The 27614-nt window shown below is 53.7% G+C and overlaps 2 protein-coding genes and 1 non-coding gene across 18 annotated transcripts in view; 1 reads left to right on the forward strand and 2 right to left on the reverse strand.

The window, feature by feature from the left end:
- BCL2L13 (BCL2 like 13) overlaps window positions 1–6047 on the forward strand; it is a 51133-nt gene extending 45086 nt beyond the window's left edge. For 7 of the 9 annotated variants that reach the window (NM_001434976.1, NM_001434973.1, NM_001434975.1 and 4 more), the window contains one exon: window positions 3960–6047. In NM_001434976.1, coding sequence (NP_001421905.1) covers window positions 3960–4676 — 717 coding nt within the window. In that variant the 3' untranslated portion in view covers window positions 4677–6047. The remainder of the gene's footprint in view (window positions 1–3959) is intronic. The other 2 variants (XM_059886748.1, XM_005207348.5) reach the window with 2 other exon arrangements.
- Window position 6048: 1 nt separating this feature from the next.
- On the reverse strand, window positions 6049–27045 carry BID (BH3 interacting domain death agonist). 8 transcript variants are annotated; one of them, XM_059886270.1, is made up of 7 exons: window positions 26873–26941; window positions 25899–25991; window positions 14842–14899; window positions 12825–13029; window positions 11516–11655; window positions 10852–11064; window positions 9375–9820 (listed from the first exon to the last, which is right to left on the reverse strand). In XM_059886270.1, the coding sequence occupies exons 3-7, from the start codon at window positions 14851–14853 to the stop codon at window positions 9809–9811; spliced, it is 582 nt and encodes a 193-aa protein (XP_059742253.1). In that variant the 5' UTR covers window positions 14854–14899; window positions 25899–25991; window positions 26873–26941; the 3' UTR covers window positions 9375–9808. The 8 variants fall into 8 exon arrangements, with proteins under 8 accessions (XP_024847363.1, XP_059742253.1, XP_005207373.1 ...); XM_024991595.2 differs by lacking the exon at window positions 25899–25991 and having other exon boundaries at window positions 6049–9817; window positions 26723–26941; XM_005207316.5 differs by lacking the exon at window positions 25899–25991.
- On the reverse strand, window positions 7826–7897 carry TRNAS-GGA (transfer RNA serine (anticodon GGA)). The gene has a single exon. It is a non-coding gene; the product is annotated as a tRNA-Ser (tRNA).
- Window positions 27046–27614: the final 569 nt, after the last annotated feature.

The following is a 27614-nucleotide window of genomic DNA, read 5'->3' on the forward strand; positions in this document are numbered from 1 at the left end:
TGTGGAAAGTGACTGCTGGTCTGTACTGGGACAGTAGGGTGGGGGCGTGTGTGCGTGCGCGCACACGCTTCTGGAAGGGGAGGTTGGAATCACGATTTGTTTGTGGACCCAGCTTTGCCAGTCATTAGCCCTGAGTTTGGGGGGAATTCATTTAATGTCACTGAGCCTCAGTGTCATCTGTTACAATATGGAGGAGCAGATGGTATGAGAGTATTCTGTGAACACGTGATGTTTTTTACAAGTATCAGGTTTTCAGACGCATCTCTAGTGTGTGTGTTTTCTTCTTCTTCCCAAGTCTGATAGAAGTTTCCTTCAAGTGTTGGTTCTCACTTTGCTGGGCAGTGGTCAGGGCACAGCCAGCTGTGAGCAGGACTGCCTGCCCCAGCTTCTGCGCCTGCGAGGGTCACTGTGGGACAGGCTTCTCCTTGGGGTTGTACAATGTGTTGTGAATCAAACCTCACTGTGAAAGATTAGATCATGGGGGGATTTGTCATCTATAATAATAATAAATAGCTTGAATAAAATTAATTTTTGTCTTTTTTTCTTTGATTTGAAGCTTCCCATTTCTATTTTAAGAACTGCAAACTTCAAAAAGGTTTTGTTTGAATCAAGGACATCAGAAGACTTGGGAACTTTTAGGTCGGAATCTGTTTGAATTTTCACACTGTGGGAGGTGACATACGGTTTGTGATCTAAAGTCAGTTCAGGGGGTTGTGCAGCTGAAATAATTTTAGTGTATTAATGGCTCAGTGTTTCGCGAGATCTGCTCGTTTCATGTGTGAGTGTGGGTGTTTACTGCACTGTGTTTAAATGTGTCCTTTGTGGGTCTTAGTCATCATATTAAGGTGGAAAGTTACCTTAATATAAATCTCTCTCACACTCTGTTTTCTTTTTCTGTTTTTGTAGTTTTATTTTTTATTTTATTATTTTGGCTGCATCATGCAGGGTCTTAGTTCCAGTCAGGGACTGAACCTGGGCCCCCTGCCTCAGGATTGTGGAGTCTTAACCACTGGACTGCCAGGAAGTCCCTCTGTTTTCTAATTTTAGATTAATAGTGATCTCAGAGCCTTTTGATTGCTAGTACCCTGTGACCGAGTGTAGAGGAGCAGGCGTCTGTGTTATCTTCTTGGTGATAAGGGCTGGGGTGACAGGTGGGGTGAGTCCCTGAATGAGCTCCCCGGGGAGCGTGGTCTTGAGAGCCTGCCCCGTGTCCTCAGGGGATCAGCTCCTCGGCAGCTGTGGCCCTGCGAGTGAAGCAGTGCCTGAAGTGGCACAGCAGCTTGTACCTGTGTGAATGGGAGTAGAAGGGAAGCAGTGCGGCGGATGCAGACGCGGCAGAGCGCTGCTGCAGCTTCGAGGTGCTTCTCCGGGTGATCCCAGTCCGCTTCACTTGTACCCACCTATTCCGCTGTGGTCCCTTCAGATATTTCAGTTTCTTCTCTGCCTTCCTTTTTACTTGAAGAATTTCCTGAACATAACTTCTGTATTTGCTTGACGGAAACACCAAGAATAGCATTTTCCAGTTACTTCTCGCCGTAAACTCAGGAAAAGCACCAACGTGGGAGGCGGGGGCTCGGACCCCCAGGCGAGCCAGCCGCCCGGTCAGCACCAGCCCCCGCCGTGGGCTTCAGGCCAGGTGTGCACCCTCCTCGGTGCTTCGGTTTCCTTATTTTGACGGCAAAATGAATTAAGTCCGGTCTTCAGAAGGACATGGTTGCCCGATTCTCACAGTAGCTGAGGGACCTTGGGCGAGTTCCTACTTCTTGGGCGCCATCTGTTTAAACAGAACACAGTTCTCTGTTAAACTCTTGTTGGTCCCAATTAATTTTATATTTTTGAGCCCTTGAATTTATTCCTTTGTGTTTTTGTGTCAGTGGGACTAAAGATACCGCTGTTTGCAGTGATACAAGTATTTTGTGCTGAAAGTGATTGAAGTTGTTGCTGTGCTGCGTGTAGGTGAAGACCTCCCCCGCTTCTCTTTGGCGCCTTCTCTCTGAGACAGCCTGCCCTCCAGTAGTGACCGTGACTGTCGCCGGAGGGGCCTCCAATTGAGATTCTTGCTTTAGCTGACCAGAAGCAAAAGTTTCAGTGATCATCTATTCTTTCTTTAAAATTTCTTACATAAAGCACAAAATTTTGGGTAAATCATGATTAAAATGTCACGACCAATATACAGAAATAAATTGTAAGGAGTCCGCGACAGCAGGGAAAAAGCGGCTGAGCCTGACTGGTGTTGAGCCCCTGGCTCTTGCCGAGCTGTTGTCTTGACAGCCCTGCTGATAGTGCTGTGTGGTGAAGAAGTCTACTAGATAACGACAGAAGGTTCTTAACTTTCAGCTTTGAGTTGTTAAAAATGAAGAGAAAAGTAACTGTACTAAATGCGGTCTTAGTTTAACTTTTCCCTCATTTCATCATAATGGAACTTCTGAAATTCCCGTTTCACTTGTTTGGGCTTCGAGCCTTTAATAAAACAGTACCATCACAGGATGGCTTTCCTGGTGGCCCAGAGGTCAGGGCTGCACACTTCCACTTCAGCGGATGCAGTTCAACCCCTGATTGGGGAGCTAAGATCCCACATGCCCAGTGGCCAAAAACAAAAATTAGCAAAAGTCTCCTTTCTGAGGATTAAAATTTTTACCTTTTTTGTTATGTTTCTTTTGCTTTTGCTTTTTAAACCAACTCTTGGGCTTCCCTAGTAGCTCAGTTGGTAAAGAATTTGCCTGCAATGCAAGAGACCCGGGTTCGATCCCCTGGAGAAGGAAATAGCAACCCACTCCAGTATTCTTGCCTGGAGAATCCCATGGGCAGAGAAGCCTGGCAGACTACAGTCCCATGGGGTTGCAAAGAGTTGGACACGACTGTGCAACTTTCACTGTTTTCACTTTTTTTGCTGTGAGAGGGTCTCTTTTCAGCCCTTGCTGGGAGTACCCTTCCGGGAGCACGCTGACTCTCAGGGCCTCTGGAGTCAGCTTGAACAGTCGTCATGAGGCTGCTCCAAGCCCAGTGGAGCCATGCCTCCTGTGACTGCAGAACCAGTGGTGCGCAGAGCATCAGCAGATGTGACTCTAAGGACAAGGACGCAGGGAGTTAACCATGTCTGACCAGAAAGGGTCTGGTCTTGGCTGAAGAACAGAATTATTCTCCTTGACAGAGTGGGAGCCAGTGTGCTCGCATACACTCTGCAGCCTCTTGTCACCATCTGTGGTGTCGTCCAGGCTCGGCGAGACCTCCCGTCCATCTCCAACATGAGCCCCTGGTCAGGGCTGCCGGTGTCACGTGAAACGCGTGACTCGTCTTCATGTCTAGACAGTCAATTTGTTAAGCACCAAAATTGAGTCCGTTCTTCCCTGTGACCGGAGCTCGTGGCCACGGCCACGCTGCCTCTCTGTGGCTCCCACCAGTGGAAGGGCAGGAGCCTGTGCCGCCCATGGGGGCAGCTCCATCTGTGACCAAGCGGTCCCGTGCAGCGGAGTTCAGGCCGTAGCTCTGAGCCCTCTGTCCACTGCCAGCCCCTCCCTGGTCACTCCAGGCTTGTTCAGTCCCCTGCTCCGTGTTTCTGGGCCTCTCCTGGGCCAGGCTCCCACTCACCCTTGCCTCCCCAGCCGCTGCCAAAACATTGTCCTGGTCTGCTGAGCCAGTGGTGAGCCTGGAGCACCAGCTGCCTGCCTGTGCTTCTTCCTCTGCCGGGCTGTGTTATTTACTGTGTTAAGTGTGTGTGAAGTCGAATGGGATGTGCATCAGCTTTCTGCTGATGCAGCGTTCAGGACGTGCTTAGAGAACCATCTTGTTGGAAACTCCTCCTCTGCGTTGGTCTGCAGGCGAGTGTGTTCAGTCCAGAAACGCCATCATTGTAAATGATGTGTTTGTTCCTCAGGCTCAACTTAGGAGGGAGTTTTCCTGATGTGTGTTCGCAGAGGTTGCTTTAGTGCCCTTGTGCTGACCACGTGCTCCTCTTCTAGGGCACCGTCTTTAACCTGGAGTCAGAGGAGGAGTGCCCCGCGGGTGCCGCGGAGGACAGCAACGACATCTACATTCTGCCCAGCGACAGCTCCACGCACGTGAGTCCCCCGGAGTCGCCCTCCACGGCCACGGCTTCCTGGCAGGCCGAGAGCTTGCCCGTGTCACTGTCCGCCAGCCAGAGCTGGCACACGGAGAGCCTGCCGGTGTCCCTGGGCCCCGAGTCCTGGCAGCAGGTCACAGTGGACCCCGAGGAGGTCAAGAGCTTGGATAGCAACGGGGCCGCAGAGAAGAGCGAGAACAACTCCTCCAACTCCGACATCGTGCACGTGGAGCGGGAGGAGATCCCCGAGGGCGTGGGGGAGGCGGCCGCGCCGGCCCCTGCCCTGATGGCGGCCGTCCCCAGGGCCAGTCCCACGACGTCCCTGTTTGTGGAGCTCGGTGAAGAGGAGGCAGAAGCAGCCCCAGCAGAAGCTTCTGAACCGGAGCGGAAGGGGGTCCTGCCACCCAAGTCCCCAGCGGAGCCCCCTTCAGCCCCGCCGAGCCGGGAAGAGGCCACTGGAGGGCAGGGGGCACTCAGGGTAGGGCCCCGCCCAGGCGACCTCGAGAAGGCCGGCCCGCTGCCCGAGGGCAGGTCCCTCCTGCTCTTGGGAGGGGCGGCTGCCATGGCCATCCTAGCAGTGGCGGTCGGGTTGGCACTGGCTCTGCGGAAGAAATAGGTTTTCCTCCTCGGGGTCCACCGTGACCTGCTGCCAGGACTCGGGACCCAGGAGAAAGAAGGAGGGTTTTAGTTGTCTCGACTGAATCCGAATGGGCAGCAGCTGGTTGGACATCCGCAGGACGCTCTGGGGTGAGGAGCTGGGTCAGCAGGGCAGGGGCGGCCCACCTGCCGGGGCTTGAGGTAGAGGCTGTGCACGCGGTCTGCTGGGCGGTCCCTGGCCTGGGTTCCTCTGAGATTCAGGGTCTAGGGTGTCAAGTGCTTCCTCAGTCTTGTCTGTGGCATCTGGGCAACCCCGGCTGTGAGCACCTGTGCCCCCGAGGGTGCGTAGCCTCCCCCATCAGCCCCCGTAGCACCTTCCCCTTTGGTGACAGCACCCCCCGATGTGCCAAACGTCCCCGGGGTAATGGGTCCCGTGAGAGCCTCAGAGGCAGAGGGTTCTCGTGGGCACCTGGGGGTCCAGGCAGGAGGGCTTGGCTGTGGGCCCCTCAGCTGCTGACGCACTCCGGCCTGGAGCCTCCCCTCTGCCAAGAGCGTGCGCTTTACGACCCCTACTCTGGGCTCCTCTGTTCTTCCCGTTGGTCCCGCAGCCCAAGTGCTCTGCGGTCTCCACCGCCTCTCAGGTACTGCCCTGCCCTCCGCGCCCGGGTCCCTGCCGGCCCGTGGAGAGGTCTTGCCCAATGCTTCCCTCGGCTCCCCTCATAAAGATGCTGCCTGTAGTCTTTTAAAAAGTAAATATAAGACGAGACCCAGGCCCTGCCCATGACTGTGGGCAAGCTGTCTCTTGTACAGAAGCAGGAGGGTAGCTTGGCTGACCCCCTGAGGTGGCTTGCAGCCCTTCTGTTGGTGGCCACCTGGTGGGGTGTCTCTCCAGCGGTCACTGTCTGTAGCCTGGGTTCGCCTGGGTTCTGGCTGCAGATTTCTCACTGGTCACATGGCCCCTCTTTGTCACCTGCTTGTAGTAAGAGCTCCCATACTGGGCTTCAGCCCAGGGGACGTACTCTTCTTCAGCACAGTCTCCTAAATACCATTGAAGTTAAAAAGCAGGAGAGGGGCCACCCTTGAGGCTCCTGCTTGTCTTTCAGAGTCCAGCAGGAGGCTCACACAGAGCTCATCACAGCCCAGATGCCAGAGCGACGGCCACGGAGGTTGTGGTCGGCATGTGCTGGGGATACGGCATAGCCCCGTGCACGGCCTGCGCCTCACATGGCAGGGGGGGCGGGGGGACTGTGTCTCTTCTCCCGAGGTTGAGTCACTAACAGGACCGTGCCTGAGACGGGTCATCTCAGAGTTACCTTAGTCAATGTAACAGGTTACTTTTTAGATCCTGAAATTTGTAATAAAATTACATTACCTATCACCATCACCAAAACTTGGTGTTTTAAATGCGCTTTATTATTTTCATTTTTTGAAATTAAATCCTCCTAAAGCAGTACTGTTTACAATTGGGCAGAAGGGCCTGGAGCGTGTGTGTCCGTGTGCGCGTGTGTGCACTGCCCCAGGCGTGCCCTGTGACTCCTGGGGAGGGAGGTGTTGAGCTCTGCACCTGGACTGAGGAGCCGGCGGAGAGCAGGTGGGGCTCGTGTCGTGGCGCTTGTCTTCCTCCTCGCGTGTGGTCTGCTGCATCGGCATTGTCCTTTTCCCTTTTATAACACTTTGCTTCCAGCGTTTACATTTTTAAACTCTGGATCCTCAAACCCACTGGCTGAAGGTGCTGAAGCTCCGATGGGAGCCGGGTTGCTTGTGAGCAGCGGGCGGAGGCTGGGGTCTGGGGTCCACGTCCTCCACGGCAGGAGGAGTGAGGCGGGGCTGGGTGCAGTGCTCAGTGGTGACCCAGGCGGCTTTGCCTTTGAGCGGGGATTTCTCTGCCAAGCCATTGCTGGTTCTGGTTGGTGGGTCTCCAGCACTCTTAATGTGCTATTGAATGTCATGACTTCTGATCACTTGGCGAAAGCCACTCACGGTTTCTTGAGGAAAACACCAGAATTAAAGAATGCTGATTTATGTTCTCTGTGGTAAATGGTAGCAGTCTTGGCCCGCAAAAGCCTGGTTGGTCCCAGGGTGCCTCCGGGACATCAGCACCGCCGCCTGTGTCTGGTGTCAGATGCGGCACTGGTGTGTCCTGCGGGGCCCTCCCAATGCATGGGGCACACGCTCACGGGAGACCGCGGCTGAAGTGTGACCCACGGTCAGAGCGCGTGCTGACGCCGCCCGCCCAGGGCGGGCTGACACCTCCTCACCCACTGAGTCTGGAGGGGCTGGATCCTTGGCCAGCTCCAAAGGGACAGACAGCAGCTCACGGTTTTCCTGGGCCTCCTGTTTCTCCTGATGTCTTAGTTGTCCATTTCCTCAGAGTAAAAGTGCTTCTTTGTGCCTCCTTGACGGAGGTTGGCGTGTTCTGGATTCCGCCCCTCACCCTTCCTCAGTGCTGAGGTGAGACGTGGCCCCTTTCCTGCCCAAGGCCCCTCTGCTCTCCCCTCACCTGCGTCTGTGCCTGTCGTCGGGAGGCACAGAGCTCGGCTCTGGGAAGAGCATGCTCTGCTGGAAGCAGTGTCGGGAGAATGCACTGGAGGTGAAGTGCAGTGAGGACTGAAGACTCTGTCCACATGGTAACTCAGGGCTCCCTCCAGACCACCAGCCTTGTCTGACAGCAGCCCGAGACCCAGCGGGCACAGCTGGTGAACTTGCTGAGAATGCAAGTGGCTCCTGGGCTGTGACCCCAGAGGCAGCTGAGCCGTGTGCGCTGGGTCCTCAGGAGCCCATGTGCACAGCAAGCCCGCCTCCAGACTTCAGCGACTGAGCATCTTCTGTTTTCTGTAACCATTGCTTAATTCAAGTAATCATGCACGTCCCCCTCTGTCCACAAGGATCCTGACCTAAGAGGCACCAGCTGCTTGGACAGGCCAAGTGAGGCGGCTGGGACACACTCGGGGTCGGGACGTCCACACGAGAGACCGCTACGGGGAGAAGAGCCGCACCATGCATCTTGCTTCGTGACCGACAGTATCTCTCACTTGGTCTAGAAAGTGAAGTCGCTCAGTCATGTCCGACTCTTTGCAACCCCATGGACTGTAGCCTACCAGGCTCCTCCCTCCATGGGATTCTCCAGGCAAGAGTACTGGAGTGGGTTGCCATTTCCTTCAGGGGATCTTCCCGGCCCAGGGATCGAACCCGGATCTCCTGCATTCCAGGCAGACGCTTTAACCTCTAAGCCACCAGGGAAAACCCGACACCAAAACCTGCATGAACTTTATCAAGAGAGGATTACTGAATTAACATAAGCAGAACAGTGGTAGGTAAGGTGAAGTGTTCTAAGAGATGGTGGGGTTATTTGGTGCTTTAGAGCTTCTTTTACAACACTTTTAATTGCTCCTGGAAGAGAATCATCCCCCTCCTGAGAGAAAATATCTCCCTGCTGAGATGTACTGACTGGTGCGTGTGTGTGTGACTGTTCCCACTGAGGTGAACCCTTTAAACCTGGGAGATGTGTTTCCGGGCGCTCGACCACACTGCCTGCACTGACTCTGCGCCCCCTGCAGCTGTCAGCCTGAGGCCCAGCCTCGGGTGCTGTGCGTTTGACGCCGAACCCTGTAGCTGTTTTTTTGGTAAGTTTGAACTCATGGAACAGAGAAGTGGTTTTGGCAACAAGAACGTGTTAGTACTTCGTTACTCGTGTTCACGTTCTTCCCCAGGACACCATGTTCAGTTAACACGGGTGTTCTGTCACCAGTGACCTGCGATCTGGAGCTGCACCCAGCATCAAACGCACGTGGAACACAGACCGGTCCTAGGCGACGCTTGTCGCCGGGAGCAGACGAGGCTGTGCTGTTCTAAGCGTGAGTGCTCCCTGTTTCCGTTTCTTTTGGTGGGCAGTGATCGCTTTGTTGGTGTTTACTTGCTTGGCTGCACTGGGTCTTACTGGCAACACATGGGCTGTTTTGTTGCCACGTGGGCTCAGTAGTTGCAGGGCTTCCACCGCCCCCAACCCCGTGTGGGGTCTCTGGTCCCTGACCGGGGACTGAACCCGTGTCCCCTGCATTACAAGGCAGGTGATTAACCACTGGACCACCAGGGAAGTCCCGATTGCTTTGGGTACTTCTTGTATTCTGTCTCCAGGAAAGGAAACTGCCATAGATGCTGAATGTTTAAGTCTGTTCTTACATCTTTCACGCCTAGAAACGTGTTCTGCCTGAAGCAGTTTAGGCACAGATGAGCAGGGGGGCAGGGCTGGAAGGTGCACAGGTAAGATCACTAACAGATAGGCAGTAGCTGCTCCAGCGGCTTAAAATTCGTATCAAAATCTTGACTTCTGTCAGAGAAAAGGGTGCATTTGGTTACACTGGAGACTGGTTACCATGGGCCTCTAAATCACCTCTATACCTTGATTTGAGTCCAGAACCTCTTGTGGTGTTTGGTCTTTAAACAGAAAGCCTGCACTTGCTTGGTATGAAGGCTGTTCACAGGGGAGTTTCCCACTCTAAGGAGTACAGGGACTCCCCTCCAGCCCTCTCTGGTCCTCCTCGGACATGGCAGGCAGTGGCCCTTGGTTTTGGCTGCACCATGAGGCAGGTGGGATCTTAGTTCCTAATCAGGGATCAGATGGAGGCCTCAGCAGTAGAAGCAGAGTCTTAACCACTGGACCACTGGTAAGTCCCACACTATTGTAAAAAGTAAGGTTGTTTTAACAACAACAAGTGTGTTCTTGTTTTCTGTCTGAACAGTTTGCCTTTATTTTCTGTTTTGGCTGAACCACAAGGCTTTTGGGATCTGTTCCCCAACCAGGGATCAAACCCAGGCTCCAGCAGCGGAAGTGCAGAGTCCTAACTACTGGACCACAGGAAGTCCCAGTCTGCTTCTGGGTGACTTTCAGGTGGGGACCTTCCCGGCCAACAGTAGACAAAGGCACAGTGTGGGGGTGGATGCAGAAGAAATATCCACAGGCACACGTGAACATCTCTGTCCAAGTGCGCTAGCGCAGCAAGTCTTAAACAGCCCCGGGCTTTAAAATGGTGAGGTGGCACTCCGTGATCGTCTTGGGCCTGGATCAGTGGCCGAAGCTCGTGTCCGTGGAGGCGGCAGCTACAACGCTGACACCGCCTGCGTCTTCACAGTCTGCTTCTGCCGAGTGGTCACTCAGTCCATCTGCTGGAGCGAGAGAGGAGGAGCTGGGGTGGGCCAGGGTCGCAGACCAGGACCCCACACCGGGGCCTCCAGGCCCACACTCAGCACCCGAGCGGCTCTACCGAGAGGTTCTGTTGCAGCCCTGCAGGGTCTGGAAGCTGTTAGAAAAGGCTTCTCTCCTTCCACCAGTTAGCCTGGTTTGACACCAAGTTGGTGCCACCCTCCGGTTGTAAATGCCTATGTAACTTCAGAGCCACGCACAGAGAATGCCTTCAAGGCTCATCAGTACATAGTGAAAGAAAGGGTCAGATACCTGAGCAGTGCTGCCGACACATAAAACTCCACTCACCAGTATCTTCAAGTTTACAGACAAGGTATGTCTACTTCCCTTCCAGCTGGTCTGTGAAACCAGACTTTCTAATACCCTGGTTGGAGGACAAATGGTGTGGTTTTTAACCCCCTTTCGACCTCTCACCCAAGGTAAAGCATGTTTTTAATTTAAACTATACCAGTCCATCCTAAAGGAAATCAGCCCTGAATATTCACTGGAAGGACTGATACTGAAACTCCAGTACTTTGGCCACCTGATGTGAAGAGCTGACTAATTTGAAAAGACCCTAATGCTGGGAAAGATTGAAGGTGGGAGGAGAAGGGAGCAACAGAAGATGAGATGGTTGGATGGCATCATGGACTCAATGGACATGAGTTTGAGTAAACTCTGGAAGTTGGTGATGGACAGGGAGGCCTGGCGTGCTGCAGTCCACAGGGTTGCTAAGAGTCGGATACGACTGAGCGACTGAACTAAACTGATGCTCATTTGTGAAAAGGTGGAGCTGAGAGCAGACCAGGGAAGCCCAGCTTGGCACATCGCTTGTGCTTGCCCTTCCCCCATACTCCCACGTCCCAAGAGCCTGTGACAGCAGCCACCTCAGAAACAAGGCATTCACCACAACCATCTCCTCCATGACTCCCGCAGTGAGGATCCTAGAGCTCAGGGAGGGGGCAGGTAGGGGGAAGGGAGACCAAGGCTGGGCTCATCCACCACTGGGTCTTACATTTCGGACTAAGTTCCTCACGTAGGCGAGGAGGTTCTGGTTGATGAAGGTCACCGTTGTGTGGAAGACATCTCGGAGCAAGGCTGGCGAGTGGTCGGCTATCTTTTTGGCCAAGAGCATGGTGAGCAGGAGCTGGGTCTTCTCGTGGTCCACGTCAGGAGGGCAGGTTTGCATGAGCTGTTCCAGCGCAGCCGCCAGGCACTGCCTCCTGTCCTGCGCACGTGGAAGCGGGGTGTGGTTACCCACCCAGGGCTGGGGCCAGCACACGGGTGCAGGGAGAGGCCTCCGTGAACCCCTGAACCCCAGAGGACCTTCCGCACTAACAGTGAGGTGGGCGCCAGGCGCCAGTGGCCTGGGAGCCACAATGGCCGGGAGGCTCCCTAAGTGGATGGCCTTCCCGGGGGCAGGAAGCTGACTGGCCGGGCCCGGCACGAGTGTGTTTCAGGCCCCGTTTTGGGAAGAGTCATACTCGTGACACTGAGGGTGTTGTCTCCCAACTCCTGAGCCTGATTGGAGGTTCAGGTTTTCAGAGGCCGGGTGACAGTTCTTCCGGGAGACAATTCTCTAAGCTGATTCTCCCCCCAGCTTCTGTGGAAGCTCACGCTGGTCTGTCTGCCAGGAGGCAGAGGACAGACCTCAGTGGCCCCGTGGTTTCCCCACTCACCTCCTCCGACAGGCTCCTGACACTGAAGCGTGAGGCCAGGCCGGCCACCATCCCTGGGTGGATGCTGCCCTCCAGCCTGTCCCCAATCTGGGCGAGCTGCCGGGCGACTTCGCGGACTGCCTCCTCCTGACGCTCAGAATCTAACGTCCAGACGAGGCAGATTGAGGTGACGCCTGCTCACACCCTCCCCCGGGGCCCCCACAACTACTAGGGCGACTAGAGCAGCAGAGCGCTCACACACAGCCAATAGCCGTCGTCCAGCAAGCGGCAGTGATCTGTCGCCCCAGCCGCTGTCCCTGGGTCTGCTCCAAGGCACAGTGCCCCCCAACTCCGCACTTCCTTCCTAGTGCTCTGAGCTCCCCCTACCAGAAGAGAAGGTTCCGGGCTCGGGCATTTTCGGCTGTGGGGCTGACTCCCAGCCACACAGCCCAGAGCTCAGTGGGTGCAGGACAGGCAAGCGCACACTCAGAGGGGCAGGCGCTGCGTCCCTCCTGCCCCACACGGCCCAGTGAGATGCTTGGACCTGGAGACATGCATGTAGTCCCCTCCTGCCCCCAGAATCCCCCACGTGCCCGCCCTCTGCTCGGGGATAAGCCACGACCTCTGACCTGGACTACTTGGTTGACAAGACCACTCACCCCCAAGATGCCACTGCAGCCTGGCCCCCCTCTGGTTTGCTCCAGCTGCCGCCACCTCCCCCAGTGCCCCCTCGGCCTCCCCATCCAGCCGAGTGAACACGGCCAGGCCTGTCCTGCGCTTTACTGCCAAACATCAGGTTCCTGACCCACAGGCCAGTTTCCTACCTGAGGGCCCTGCCCTGTGCCTCCAGCAAGGCTCTGAAGTCTAAGGGTGGGGTGGTGAGGGGGGGGAGGCCCCAGGGTTAGCAAAGCTCCTCCTGCCCCCACACCTTCCTACTCTGTCCCCAAGGGGGCCCTGGCTGGTGGGGACCTCTTAAGAGGTGGCTCCAAGCCAGGCCTCCTGGGAACAGGCTGACTCACAACTGGAAAAGGCTCCCTGGGGAGTTCCCAAGGGGCTCCCAGCGGCCTCCGTGGAGGCAGCACTGTGGTAAAAGCTGAAGCTGGGGGAACAGCCCGGCCCCAGGCACGAGCCCGGGGTCCCCACTGCCTGGTGACCGTGGAGGTCGGCATGGCTGTAGCACACAGATGTGAATCCATGGGGGACATTGATGCCCAGAGTCCTCCGGAAGCTTAGTGGGTTTTCACCGATCAGACTCCAAGAGGCCTGTTCCACTGGACATGGGGGGCCGAGCCTGAAGGCCCCAGGGCCGAGGAGGCTGGCCAGTGCCTACCTGTCTCCGCTTCCGCTGCCAAGGGGAAGTGGCTGCAGCGGTTGCCGTCCGTCTGCAGCTCGTCATCATGGAACAGGTGCCCAGGCAGCTCGTGACCCAGCGCCTCCAGCTCCCTCTGGAAGCAGGAGTGGGGGCAGCTCTGCAGGAAGCCCAGCAGCAGCAGGCTCGTGGTGCGCTCGTCCCCAGGGCCGGGGCCGTTGCTAACCTGCAAGGAGAGGACTGTGGGAATGTGGTCCTGGGCTGGCCTCACTGGTCCAAGGCCTGAGCACCCTCTAGGCAGGCAGCGGCCAGTGCGCAGAGCCTCCCTCCTGCAGACATCGAGAAAGGCTCCAACCGTGCAAGAGGTGATCCAGCTGCTGCCTCCAGGGGAGGCAGGCTGGGCAGGCGCACGGGTCGGGGCCACCCCTGCTCGCCTCCGCTCCCATCGTCTCCTGGGCCCAGGATGGCGCTGTGCTAAAGCAGATTTTCAGCACACCTGGGCACTGGTGACCACAAACACCACCTCCTCTGAGCAGGCCTGGCCACCCTCAGGTGGGTGAGCCCCTGCCGGGCCCACAAACAGCACGGGACAGGCGGGATGCTACAACCAGAAGAGCATGTGCGGGCAGGGCTGGGGTGAGAGGGCGTCTGGAGAGGCCAGGAACGCCTAGCTCACAGCCTGGGCCGGGAGGGCCAAGGGGAGAAAGTAAAGATCCTAGTAAAATGTACTCCTGAGTCTTTAATATTTTTCATTAGAAAAGATTAGAAAAATACTCTGATTAATCAGAGGGACTTCCCTGGTGCCCCAGTAGCTAAGACTCTAAGCTTCCAGAGCAGGGGGTCCAGCTTGGGTTCAATCTGGGCAAGGAACTAGATCCCACATGCCTCAACTAAAAACCTCCACGCGTGCTACAACAACAAAGATCAGTGCAGCAAGTGTGAAAAGGGAGGGAAAAAAAATCAGAGAACGCTTAGAGGATAGTTTTTAGAGGGCAAAGTGTTTTAAATAAAATGCATACGTATTGCTATGCAGCCTCTACTTCTCCAGAATTCGTCCTAAAAGGGGAAATGCACCTAACAGCTCTACTAAATCTTCACAGGGAGGCCAGGCAGCATGGCAGCTGAGAGACTGCCGAAGGTGCTCCCTCTACCTCAGGAGGCGTCCTGCTCGGGGGAGGAGGGGGCTGTGGCAGCTGGACTGCATCCCCCAGAACCTGAGAGCAGGACCTAACTGGGAAAGGGGGGGTCTTTGCAGATGTCATGCTGAGGCCAGGTCATCCTGATTCGGGGCTCTATTCTTGGACAGGGCTGAGGGAGAGCCGGTGGGGATATGGCCACGTGAGTAACTTAATGCTGCTGAGCTGAGCGCTTAACAAAGGTGAAAAATCAGAAAAATCTGTAAGAGGATGAAAATTCTGACGGCAGGGAGAAAGAGGAAGCTGAAGGATGTCTCCCCACAAACCCAACTATGGGGCACTCCTGTGTCGAGGGAAAAGGGGAAAGCAAACCCCGGGAGCGAGTCTCTGCATCCCCCTCACCCTGAGGCCATTGAGGTAAGCCGCACAGGGGCAGCTCCCCGAAACCCTCCTGCCTGAGTGGCTCCTGACCCGCCAGGCTGGGAAGCATAAGGCCCCGTGTCTGGCACAGCGCTGTTCCAGAAGCTCCCACCAAGCACACCTCCTCCCCAGTGCTGTCCGCTCAGATTCAGAAAGCTGGCCCAAGCTCACAAGTCACCAGGAGGGCCCCAGACCTGCAGCCGCACCCGAAGGGCTGGAGGGGATGTAGAGGGAGGGCCCGGGGGGAGGGGGCGCCCCAAGACACCATACAAGCCACGGTGGGAAGGAGATGGATGAGAGCTCCTGACTGGCTCGGCTGCAGCTTCCCTTCTGAACCCTAAACCTGCTCAAGGACCCTACATCCTTGAACCCATCTTGCATTCCAGGATCGACCAGGCGCAGGCAGTGAGCAGACAGGGGCTTGTGTGCTCCAGTTACCCCAGGCCCGCCCCACCCCCGCCATGACCACCGCATCATCTGACCTTCAAATCCATGGCCTAAGCTTCACGGGCTCCGGCTCACAGGATTCCGGTGGACGGCCTGGAAGAGGACATGCAGGGTGGGCGTGGAGCCCCGCAGGGGATAACGGAGTCATCTGGGCCCTGGCTCCCCTCATCTGCATCCCGGGCCACACACCTGAGTTTCCTCATAACTGAGACCAAGACCACCCCCCACCTCAGGTCCAGCCTCCCACCCTGAGCTCACTGGTCAGGCAGGCAGGGCCATCTGGCTCCCAGACAGTTTCTAAGTGAACACTCAGAGCACTGGGCTCCCTCCACGAGCAATTCCTAGACATTTCCACAGATCTGTCCCACTGCAGACCCTACCTGGCTGCCGGCCCCAAGGCACCGTGGCTGCACGGCAAGGTGTGTAACAGGAGGAGAAAGAATGTCTACCTGACAGTCACGGAAGACTAAGGCTTTGGGATGGCGTCAATTCCACACTAAACAACTGCGTAGGTGAAAGCTCACCAGACCAAATCTTAGAAGATTATGCCCCCGACGTGGAAAATATAGAAGACTGAGAGCTCTGTGTGCATCGTAGAGACACCCAAACAGAGTAACAAGTGTCTGCAGATCAGTCTCAACAGAACAACCCGTTTTAAAATGTATGCACAGCATACTCTGTTTATACACAGTATTAGGCTAAACCCAATGAATCGCTGCTTTGTAGGGCAAAGTCAAACTTGGCAATTCCATATGGTTCCTACATACACAGGAGATTAAAAACAGAAAAGAAAACCAGTTCACCTCCAGGAGACAGGAGCAGAAGATGTAAGAGGTGGCAAGTATACACAGAAGAACTATACAAAAAAGATCTTAATGACCCAGATAACCACGATCCTGGAGCGTGAAGTCAAGGGGACCTTAGGAAGCATCATCATGAACAAAGCTAGTGGAGGTGATGGAATTCCAGCTGAGCTATTTCAAATCCTAAAAGATGCTGCTGTTAAAGCGTTGCACTCAATATGCCAGCAAATTTGGAAAACTCAGCAGTGGCCACAGGACTGGAAAAGGTCAGTTTTCATTCCAATCCCAAAGAAAGGCAATGCCAAAGAATCTTCAAACTACCACACAATTGCACTCATCTCACACGATAGCAAAGTAATGCTCAAAATTCTCCAAGCCAGGCTTCAACAGTACCTGAACTGAGAACTTCCAGATGTTCAACCTGGACTTAGAAAAGGCAAAGGAACCAGAGATCAAACTGCCAACATCCACTGGATCATCGAAAAAGCAAGAGAATTCCAGAAAAACATCTGCTTCATTGATTATGTTAAAGCCGTTGACTGTGTGGATCACAAAAAACTGTGGAAAATTCTTAAAGAGGTGGGAATAACAGACCATCTCACCTGCCTCCTGAGAAACCTGTATGCAGGGCAAGAAATAACAGTTAGAACTGGACATGGAACAACGGACTGGTTCCAAATTGAGAAAGGAGTATGTCAAGGCTGTATATTATTACCCTGCTTACTTAACTTATATGCAGAGTACATCATGCGAAATACAGGGCTGAATGAAGCACTAGCTGGAATCAATACTGCAGGGAGAAATATCAATAACCTCGGATATGCAGATGACACCACCCTTATGGCAGAAAGCAAAGAGGAAATAAAAGAGCCTCTTGATGAAGGTGAAAGAAAATGAAAAAGCTGGCTGAAAATTCAACATTCAAAAAACAAAGATCACAGCATCTGGTCCTTCATGGGAAACAGACGGGGAAATGATGGAAACAGTGAGCGACTTTATTTTCTTGGGCTCCAAAATCACTGCAGATGGTGACTGCAGCCATGAAATTAAAAGATGTTTGCTCCTTGGAAGAAAAGCTATGACTAACCTGCTGCTGCTGCTGCTAAGTCGCTTCAATCGTGTCCGACTGTGTCTGACCCCACAGACAGCAACCCACCAGGCTCCGCCGTCTCTGGGATTCTCCAGGCAAGAACACTGGAGTGGGTTGCCATTTCCTTCTCCAATGCATGAAAGTGAAAAGTGAGAGTGAAGTCGCTCAGTCGTGTCTGACTCCGCAACCCCACGGACTGCAGCCTACCAGGCTCCTCTGTCCATGGGATTCTCCAGGCAAGAGTACTGGAGTGGGGTGCCATTGCCTTCTCTGATGACCAACCTAGACAGCATACTAAAAAGCAGAGACATAATTTTGCTGACAAAGGTCCATCTAGCCAAAGCTATGATTTTTCCAGTCATCATGTATGGATGTAAGAGCTGGACCATAAAGAAAGCTGAGCGCCGAAGAATTGATGCTTTTGAACTGTGGTATTGGAGAAGACTCTTGAGAGTCCCTTGGACTGCAAGGAGATCCAACCAGTCAATCCTAAAGGAAATCAGTCCTGAATATTCATTGGAAGAACTGATGCTAAAGCTGAAGCTCCAATACTTTGGCCACCTGATGTGAAGAGCCAACTCCTTAGAAAAGACCCTGATGCTGGGAAAGATTGAGGGCAGGAGGAGAAGGGGATGACAGAGGATGAGATGGTTGGATGGCATCACTGTCACAAGGGATATGAGTTTGAGCCAGCTCCAGGAGATGGTGAAGGACAGGGAGGCCTGGCGTGCTGCAGTCCATGGGGTCGCAAAGAGTTGGACACGACTGAGCGACTGAACAACAACACAAGGTCACAAGATCACCTTCCGTCTGGAAATTTTCACCAGGAACCTTGGGCTGAACTCTGCCACCCTGAGGGCAGAAGACAGGTGAAGCAGTGTGCGGGGTCCACCACCTGCAGCTCCCCTAAACGTGTGGGACTTGTCTGGAGCAAAGCAAGCCCGGGCAGGGGACCAGGGACACTGATCAGACACTCACACGTGGCAGACAAAGGAGGGGGCAGGTCTGTGGGGCAGCCGTGGAGAGAGCTGGGGGCCTGCTGGCCAGGGCCACCTATGTGATGGCCAGCCTGGCTGCACGTCACAGGCAGGAACAAAAATTAGGGAGCTGTCACTGATCGTGTCTGGACTGTCCCAGAGAGCAGTCTGACTTGACCTCCCTGGGCTGGTCACTCTGTGTGAGTGGGTGACTGGTCACTGTGGGTGAGGACTGGGCCGGCTGCTCCGCCACCATCCACTTGTATGTTCACTCTGGTCATCTCAGGTTCCCTGGCCTGCAGGAGGCAACCTTCCTTTCCATCACAGTAGGCAGGGACCCTTGGCCCAGACTGGCTTTCCCGAGAGGCTCTACAGGCTTCGCTCCCTAAAAGGCAGCTCAGTTCTGAGACAAGTGGCATATCACAGCAGCTCACACAAGCACCATTCAGAGATAGGACATTCCCAGGAAAGTTCTTGTTTTGTCAAATTATACTACATCCCAGTAAAAAGAACAAGGGACAGTAGTGCAAATGTCCACGACGGGTGAGCGGACAGCACTGTGCCCATCACAGTGAGCTTCACTCAGCCTCAGAAAGAGGGAAATCCTGGCACCTGCTGCACGCGGGACCCTGAGGACGCTGTGCCAAGTGACAGGAGGCAGACCCCAAGGGCAGACCCCAAGTGGCCGGCGGCCCGGGTGGTAAGACGCAGGGTTCTGGACGGGACGGTGGGGGTGGGGGGTCTCACTGCAGGTGGACATACATTTTCCCCCACATACAAAAAACAGGGAAACTGTGGCAACATGGAGGAACGCTGAGACGTCACACCGAATGAAACAAGCCAGACACAGGAAGACACACATGGCCCGGCTCCACTTACACGAGCAATCATGTCCGTTTCTAGAGAATTACTAATTCCTTATTCATGCTACTGAGCTGCACACATAAAATGATTATATGTATAATTTTGCATCTGTTCCACCACAATCAAAAATGTTTGAAAAAAACTTCCTTTTGAACCTATGCAAGCAACAGTTTGTTGTTATTTAGTTCCTAAGTCACGTCTGACTGCTTGAAACGCCGTGGACAGTAGCCCGCCAGGCTCCTCTGTCTTTAGGGATTCCCCAGGCAAGAATACTGGAGTGGGTTGCCATTTCCTCCTCCAGGAGATCTTCCCAACTCACGAATCAAACCCAGGTCTCCTGTATTGCAGGTGGGTTCTTCACTGTTGAGCCACCACACAAAATGAGGAAACTTAATTCTATCGGGGGGAACCAGATGTCAGTTCCATCTAACAGATGTGTATGGGCTACAGAGAGTTTCAGAAAGAGAAAGGTTCCTCATGTGTCTAGGGAACAAACGCCATCTCAGCACCACTGCAAGCGCACCACCAGGTCCCGCCGTGGCCTCGCCCCCTGCTGCCTCCAGAAGAGCCCGGAGCCCTCCCGCAGCCCCAGGCACAGCTCTGAGCTCCTGAAGCCCGTTTGTGCAGCAGCACTAGTTCCAAGTGGCCGGTATAACCACTGGCATGAGCCTCGGAGTCTGTCCTCTACTGCGGACACACACCGAACAGCCCCGAGTCGCCTCCAGAGGGCAGGGCCTGCCAGCGGTGACTCACAGACTTCTCCAACAAGAGCAGACGGGAGAGGGTCAGAGTCTCTTGTGATCTGTGTTCCCCTGAGAATAAACAGATTATGGACAGCGACGGCGTCCCCACGGAGCACAGAGTTTCTGCAACACTCACATGCGTGTTACATTTTCCTGTAAACTAGACCAAGGAAGCGTGAGCCAGCACCTCTTCAGACAGCTGCTCTTCCCACAGTAACACGTCAAACAAAGCTGATTACATAATCGCTCTTTTTAGAAGATGAATGGCCTGTGGGATTCTCTGGGAAGTCTCAATGACAGTTGTAGGTGTAAAACATATCCTGAAAACAACGTTTTTCCTCTCAATTCAGGGTCCAACCTCCAGAAGCACCATCAGAGCCCACCTGGTCATTTACGACGGGGTCAGGGAAGCCTGCGGAACAGGGCACGGTTGTCAGTGAACTAAGAACCCCTTAGCTCCTCATAAGTGACGAACCTTTGTTCTTGGTGGGACTGTTTTTCCCTTTAGAACATAAAGCATCAAAAATTATCATTTTAGGGCTTCCCAGGCGGTGCAGTGGTTAGGATTCCATGCTTCCAACGCAGGGCGCCCAGGCTCAAGCCCTGGTCTGGGAACTAAGTTCCCGCAAGCTATGCGGTGAGGCCAAAAATCCAAAAACAAACAAACCAAGCAAACTTTCACAGCTTCTTTTCAGTCTCAGACATTTAAGGGATTTGCAACATTATGAAACCACGTTGTCACTAAAAGCTCTGTCCTGTAACGCACTGTGTTAAAAACGTTAACAAGCAACGTGCACTGATACGTCCAAACATACCAACAATATTGTAAAATTTTCTCCAGTTTTACTTTCTAACACAGAAAATAGATAAAACCTGGTTAATCAAAAGCTTTTCAGGGTCCTCAGTCATTTTTGTGTGTAAGTCTTAGAGACCAAAAGGTTGGGGGGAGGAACTAGACCTTTCCCTTGAAAATAAAAGCATATCTATTAACACAACAGTTTTCTCTGCCATCCATTTTAATTAAGAGACTTAACCAAAGTGACTGACTCTTTCACAGAGAATCAGGTGACTAGGTCTCACACGGTTCAGATGTCACTTCCCAGCCACACACATCCTGAGCTTCCCCCAGGCGCACACACACTCAGTGATGCCAGCCAACGACAAAGCCCTGCTGAGAACACTGAAAACACTTAAAATACACCTGGTACCCAATGCTTTTGGATCCTGTCTTATTTAGAAATCGCCTGGGTATACAATGATTGCCATCATTAATTCAGTGTTCATGCTGTAATCTGGAATACTGTTAGAAACACTGTCAGAATTCTATTCAGTTTAGGTGAAAACAAATTTACATTTCTCGTAACCTTAAACACTAAGAATAGTATCAGTTGATTTGAGAAGGAAACCTATAGAAGTTTGCAGGGGGTGGGGGGTGGGGCAGAGAGGAACCAATTAGCATATAATACACAATTTACTAGTATAGTGAATATTGATTACTACATGTAATCAATATTAAGTATTGATTTATCAGTAATATTGATAAATCAGAGAAAACACAGCTTTTTAAAATCCAAAATTAATTTATTCTCATTTGCCAAAGATTTACCTTAACTATGTGAACCTGTACTCTTTTTATATTGAGATATAGTTGATATACAGTATTATATAAGTTACAGGTATGCAACATAGTATCCACAGTTTTTAAAGGTTATACGGCTTCATAATTACTATAAGATACTATGTTCCTGTGGTGTGCGGCACTGCCCTTTGAGCTCACGTATTCTACACTCAGTTATTTATCTCTTAACCCCCTAACCCCACCGTGCCCCGCCTTCCCTCTCCCCACTGGCAGTGGTTTAGTTGCTAAGTCTTGTCCAACTCTTGTGACCCCGTGGACCGTAGCCTGCCCAGCTCCTCTGTCCATGGGTTTCTATAGGTGAGAGTACTGGAGTGGGCTGCCATTTCCTTCTCCAGGGGATCTTCCTGACCCAGGAATCAAACCTGGGTCTCCCACCTTGTAGGCAGATTCTTTACCATCTGAGCCACCAGGGAAGCCCACTCCCCACTGGTAACCACTGGCTTGTTTTCTGTATCTGTGAGTGTTTGTGAACATATGTTCTTAAAACATTTCTGAGTTTGTTTTGGTGTATTTTTAATTTTTTGAAAGTCTAATGTATTTAAACTATTAGAAATGATATTTCCTCATTTCATGGAAATTTTAGATAAATTTGACTTACATAAGCATATTTATTTAGGTCCAAAAGCCAGTGAGGACACAGTTCTTCCAATTTAAGATACTTCACAACCAAACTCCTCAGTGATGAAAAAAATGCTTCCCACATTTACACGCCAAGAGGCAAAGGTCTTTCTGAATAGCAGACACACAGACAGCACCCAGCTTCGGTCCCACAAGTTCAGCGCCAAGTCAAGAGCAAACACAGAAACACCAAGGCTCACGCGTCCAGATGCAAGGACTGGTTCCCTGTGGTGGCACAAAATTATGAACTGAGCTCAAAAGACCAAGGACACAAACCGCCGTCTGACCACCCGGATTCTCTGTCCTCTCGTGCTCGACACAGAGCAGACCTTCCACGTCTCGCACAAGGACACGGTCAGCAAGACCACCAGTGGAGAAACCTGTCCACGCGCGCAAACCTGAAACCCAGCCAAACACTGTCTGGACAGAGCTGTTCCACTGGCCTGAGACACGGCCTCTGGGGCCAAGTCCACCAGGCACGCTTTTGGGGATGGCTCCAAAACTGCCAACACAGAAAGCGCAAAACCATGATTTCCCCACAAATATAGAATAATAAAATGAAATATGTCCAAGATTTTATTTAGTTCATTAATTAACGAAGAAACCAGTAAGATGATTCAGCCAGTTTCTGAAAACATGGGTTTGTATGGCAGCTGCCAGTTCCACTCAGATCACCTGTGCCAGTCCTTCCCCTGAAGCGAGTGAATGGAAGCGAGCGGGAGCCCAGCCCAGCGCCCGCGTGAGCTCCTTCTGACGACGCACCCGGGACACACTGGGGCCCCACTTCCACCACGCACTGCCTGGACTCGCTGGAGTGTGGGACGCCAATCTCTGCCTCTTCTGTGCTGGGCTTCCCGCCTTCAGGCTTCCCCACAGACCCCACCGCTCGCTCACCTGCTCCCCTACTTGGTCCCTGCTCCATCTTAAAGGACCACTGGTTTTCAACCCTGGCTGCACACACTGGAATCAACAGAGAGGCTGTAAGACATCCCAATTAGATAAGAGCTCACATGTGGAAACGCCCAACGAATCCACTAAAACAGCCCAGCAAGTAACAAGTGAGTTCACCAACATTGCAGGACAGACCGTGTACGCCCACTGTACTTGTGTGTGCCAGCGATTAGCATCCGAAAGAGAAACAGAACTAGGATGGCAGCGAGAAAAGTTAAATACTCGGAACACTTGTTGGACAGAAGAAGCGTAAGAGCTATACCCTGAAAAGTGCGCACGCTTTTCGTTGCAGAAAAGCACAGATCCAAATAAGCGGGCTCATTCCGGTCCACAAGCTGGAAGAACACCCATGGACTCAACAGGATCCCCGCAAGCTCCCACCAGGCTTTTTCACAGAGAGAGAGAAATGGTTCCTCTTTCATTAGGAAATGCAAGGGGCACAGAATAGCCAATGAGAAAAAGAACAAAGCTGGTAGACTCACTCCCCAACTTCAAGACATATGACTGAGTGACAGGAATCGAGACCGTGTGGTACCGGCAGTGGCGCAGAAGTGACAGTCCAGACACAAAGCCTAATGCCTGCGGCGCATCCACCTCTGACCAAGGGGTCAAGAGCCGCGTAAGGAACAGGCTCCTCGGCGAACGGTACTGAGACACCTGGGAGCAAAAGCATCAGTTGAGGCCCCTCCCTCGTATTATACACAAAATCTACCTCAGCATAGATCATAGAAGAGAACAAAGACATAAAACTTTACGGCCTTGGATGAGGCAGTGATTTCTTAGATACGACACCATATGAGAGAAGAACAAGCCATACAAAGAGAAAAATAGATAAACTGAACTTGATAATTAAACCTTTGCGCTTCAAAGGACATAAGCAATGAAAAGACAATCCAGATAGGGGGAAAAAAATGCTTGCAAGTAATTCATCAGACAAGGGACTAGTACTCAAATATATATAAAGAATTCTTGTAACAACAAAAACACATTTCAATTGCAAACTGGGTGAAAGATTTTAACAGGATCCAAAGACATACAGATGGTCAACAGCTAAGCTGCTGAGTCACTTCAGTCGTGTCCGACTCTGTGTGACCCCACTACAAAAATGCTAATCAAACCGCAATGAAGGGGAATTTCCTGGTGGTTAGGGCTCCCTGGTCAGGGAACTAAAATCTTTACTAAAAGCCAAGCATAAAGTGCAAAGGGAGGGAGGGAGGAAGTAAGAAAAGAAAGAAAAGTGAATGCGAAGATTCACTTTCACATCCACGAGGGCTGGAATCGAAAGCTGACAGCAAGAGGCAGCAAAGACGCGGCTCAGCCGGGACCCCACATCACATGCACAGATCTCCGGGGGGCAGGGCAGGTGTGGAAAAGAGTGCAGATGCTTTGAAGTTTTGCAGCTCCTCAAAACGTTAGGCTTCCCTGGTGGCGCAGACAGTGAACAGTCTGCCTGCAATGCATGAGACCCGCGTTTGATCCCGGGGTCGGGAAGACTCTTCACTCTTTCCAAAATGTTCAGAGTTACCACATGACCCAGAAATTCCACTCCTAGCTACGTATACACACAACACAAATGAAGACGCACGCCCACATGAACGTTTGTCACGACGCCATCCAAAATAACCAAAAGTCGAATGTCGATCAACTGTTGAATGGATAAGGAAAATGTAGCAGATCCATAAAATAGAGTATTATTTGACCATAAAAATGGGAGTGAATTTCTCATACAGGCTGCAACATGGATGAACTCTGAAACATGAGGCTGAGTGAAAAAAATCTAGTCACAGAAAACCAGAGTTCATTCCTGGAATGATTCATGGTATGATTCCATTGATGTGAACTTCCCAGAACTGGTGAATCCACAGAGGAAAAAGTGTTGCCTGGGGCTGTGGGGATGAAGGGACTGGGGGTAACCGATGATGTGCGTGGTTTCTTCTGGGGCTGTTGAGACATTCTAAAATTAGACTGTGGTGATGGTTGCACAACTTTGCAAATACACTGGAAACCACTTCGAGTTTGCAAATTTTATAGCATAGGAAATATCTCAAAAAAGTAGTTTTAGAAAAACGCAGCATGAAGGAGGGGACAGTGAGATAAGTGGGGGAGCCACCCCACACACAGGCCCTGGAAGTGCAACTCCCCCACCCCACCAGGTGCTCCAAGTCCAGTGTCCATGTCTCCCGCTGCCCTGCCCTCCCTGGCCCCAGAGAGATGCGTGCCCGGGGGGTGGGGAGGGGGCGGCAAGATGACCCGTGGGGGGCCAGGTGTCCTGAAGCCCCCCTGGGGCGTCAAGGTTGACCTCTGCAATAACTACTCTCCCCTTAGAGCCACAGAAAAGCAAAGGGATGCCTCCATGGCCTTCTGGTGAGCAGGAGCCCTGGACCCAGAAGAGGCCTCTCCTCACGTGTGGCAGCTTGCTCCTGGCTGCCACCTCCCTCCCCAAGGACAGAACGTTTTCGTGCACCTGAAGGTCACCAGCCCCTCTTAACCCTGCTGCGTTTGACTCAGAGGGCACTGGTTCCCTCCCCTGCCCAAGTTGACAGGACACTTGCAGGCAGAGGGTGACTGCAAACGAGCCACTTCCTTGCCATCTAAGTGGGTGGCTTCCAGGACGCTGGGCACTGTACACAAGAGCCAATGAGAACTCAATTTTCACACAACCTCCAGAAGTGGTTGCTCTGTGGTCCATCCAGGTGCTCACGTTTGCTATTCACGGGCAACTTTCCCATTCAGTCCAGCACAGCAGGAAGAAAAGAGGAAGGAAACACATCAGGAAAAGGAGGAAAGGAAGGAGGGAAGAGCTGGGTTCCGGGTGGGGGTTGGGGACCGGGAGGCCAGGACAGTTGTTGGAGAACAGCCCCAACAAGGGTCCAGGGTCCAGGCACCAGCCCAATGCTTTCCCCACCCCCACAGCTGCCAGCAGGGAGGGGTGCGCAGAAAGGCAGGGCCCTGCCCACATCCCACCACCCCCCACCCCATCCCCGTCTCTAACAGGTCGAGGTACCAGGCAAGGCAGCATGGGGAACCCAGGCAGCCCACTCCAACCAGAAGAGCTGGACTCTGAGGTCACAGGCTTGGATCAGTGTGTGTGTGTGGCACTGTGAACTCTGTCACAGCTGCCATCTCCAGGCTTGTCCTCAGGTGAGCACTCACGTGACCTCTGGGGGCCCAGCCAGGTGAGCACTGGAGGTCCAGTGGGGCAGGCACTCCACGCCCGCACTCCCTCCACCCGACACCCACCACCAGAGATGCAGCCACAGGAGCACTGGCCACAGCTCTGGAGCAAGGCTTCTGAGGGTCCACTGCCCAGAGGCAGTGTCCCAGAACCCCAGCACAGCACTCGGTCCGGGATCAGGACCCAGGCCCTCTCCCTGCAACAGGCAAAAAACAGCAGCAATATCGCTCACCACCTCCAGCGCTGCCAGGACCCTGGCCCTGGGAGGCCGGTCACCCTCATCGTTCCTCCTCCGTGCTGGGGCTCCCTGGCGGGCCATTCTCCTCTGCAATGAGTGGGACCTCCAGTCCTGGGTCTGGGAAAGCCTGGGAGCAGAGCCCCCTCCCCAGCACCTCAGAGTCCATCTCAGATGGACTGACTCAAGACAACAGTAACCCAGTCCCTGTTCGGGTAGCTCTTTGCTCCAGAGCCTGCATATCCCCGAGTCCCAAGGTCGCCATTCCCACCACACAGCACGGGGTCCGCGCAGCCCCCCGAGCCCCGCCCAGAGACGACCGACCCTTCCAGGCCGCCCCTCTGGCCACCCCATCCGCTTCTCCCGGTGCCTTCCTAGAGCCACCTCGATCTCGGCAGCCGGCGGGCTCCTCCCACCCTCCCCCGGCTCGACCACAGACTCTCTTCCAGGACTAGGGGGCCCGGGTTCAGGCTCTGCCCAGAGATGGCAGGGACGCAGGTCCAAGAGCGCCCCCTTCCCGACCCACCCGGGCCCCGACGGCGGGACCGAGATTGGAACCACTTGCCCCCGCAGAGGCCGCCGAGGAGGCCTGGGCAGCAGACAGACCAGCAGATAGGGCACAGCCGTGGGGGGAGGGGGGAGTCGCCCGGAAACGTCTCCGTGGTGAGGCCCCCTCAGTGAAGACCATCCCTCCGGGTGACGAGCACCCTCCCCGTGAGGGCTCTCCTACCCCGGCAGCGCAGGGCGTCCCGCGCCCGGCCTGCCGGCCGAGGTCTCGCCCTCCCGGGGTTTCCGGTCATTATTTCACTCCATAAACCTACCTTCACCGCCCGCAGCACGTCCAGTGCGGCGCAAGCCGGGGAGGCGCCTGGACCCGCGGCCGCCCCACGCGGAAAGAGCAGCAGGACGGAGCGTGGGGTCGGGAGAGGGGAGCCAGGGGGCCGGGGGCGCAGACGGCAGGCGATACTCACCTCCACCGCAGAGCGAGGCGGCGGGACAGCAGCGCGACGTAGCGCACCGGGCGCGCGCGGGAAAAGACCACGTCCCGGGGGCGGGGCGCGCAGCCGCCGTGAGCCCATTTCCTGTAGTTCCCGCCCCGCCCACACCGGCCACGGCCCCAACCCATCATCATTCCCCAAAGAGCTCCGCGGCCCCGCCCCGCCTCCAGGCCCCGCCCCGCCCCGCCCCCCGGTGCCAGGAGGCTTAGTGCCGAGAAGCAGGAACAGAGGCCGAGAGGGACCAGGGCAGTCGCTAGACAGGAACTCAGGAATAGAAACCAAACTTGACAAACAAAAAGACAGGAAGGAAATATAACCAGAAACCATCGAATGCTTACAGTAAAGTTACAAAGTCACTGGATTTTCCTTTTTGTACTTTCCACTTTTTCTTAAATGACTGTGGCCCCAATTTTACAATGAATGAAAGCTATGTAACAAAGGTCACATAATGGAGCAGGTTTCAAATGTAGGCCGTGTTATCCACGTCCCAGCTTGGCTTCTCTATCAGAGCTGCGTATCCAAGTGGTTAAAGTATACACAGCAAGTAATTCTTTAAAATGGAGCTCCTGGCAGCCAACACAAGAGAGACAGAGGGACAGATTTCACATCCTACAAGCAAAGGACAAAGTTGCCAATTTCCACTGCACAGGAGACCGGCTTTATCTCACACCTAACTTTAAAGAAACTCTCTGACTTTTATGTGCACCTGTGAAGG

Source organism: Bos taurus, chromosome 5, assembly GCF_002263795.3.
Source record: "Bos taurus isolate L1 Dominette 01449 registration number 42190680 breed Hereford chromosome 5, ARS-UCD2.0, whole genome shotgun sequence".
In the NCBI taxonomy this organism is placed as follows: domain Eukaryota; kingdom Metazoa; phylum Chordata; class Mammalia; order Artiodactyla; family Bovidae; genus Bos; species Bos taurus.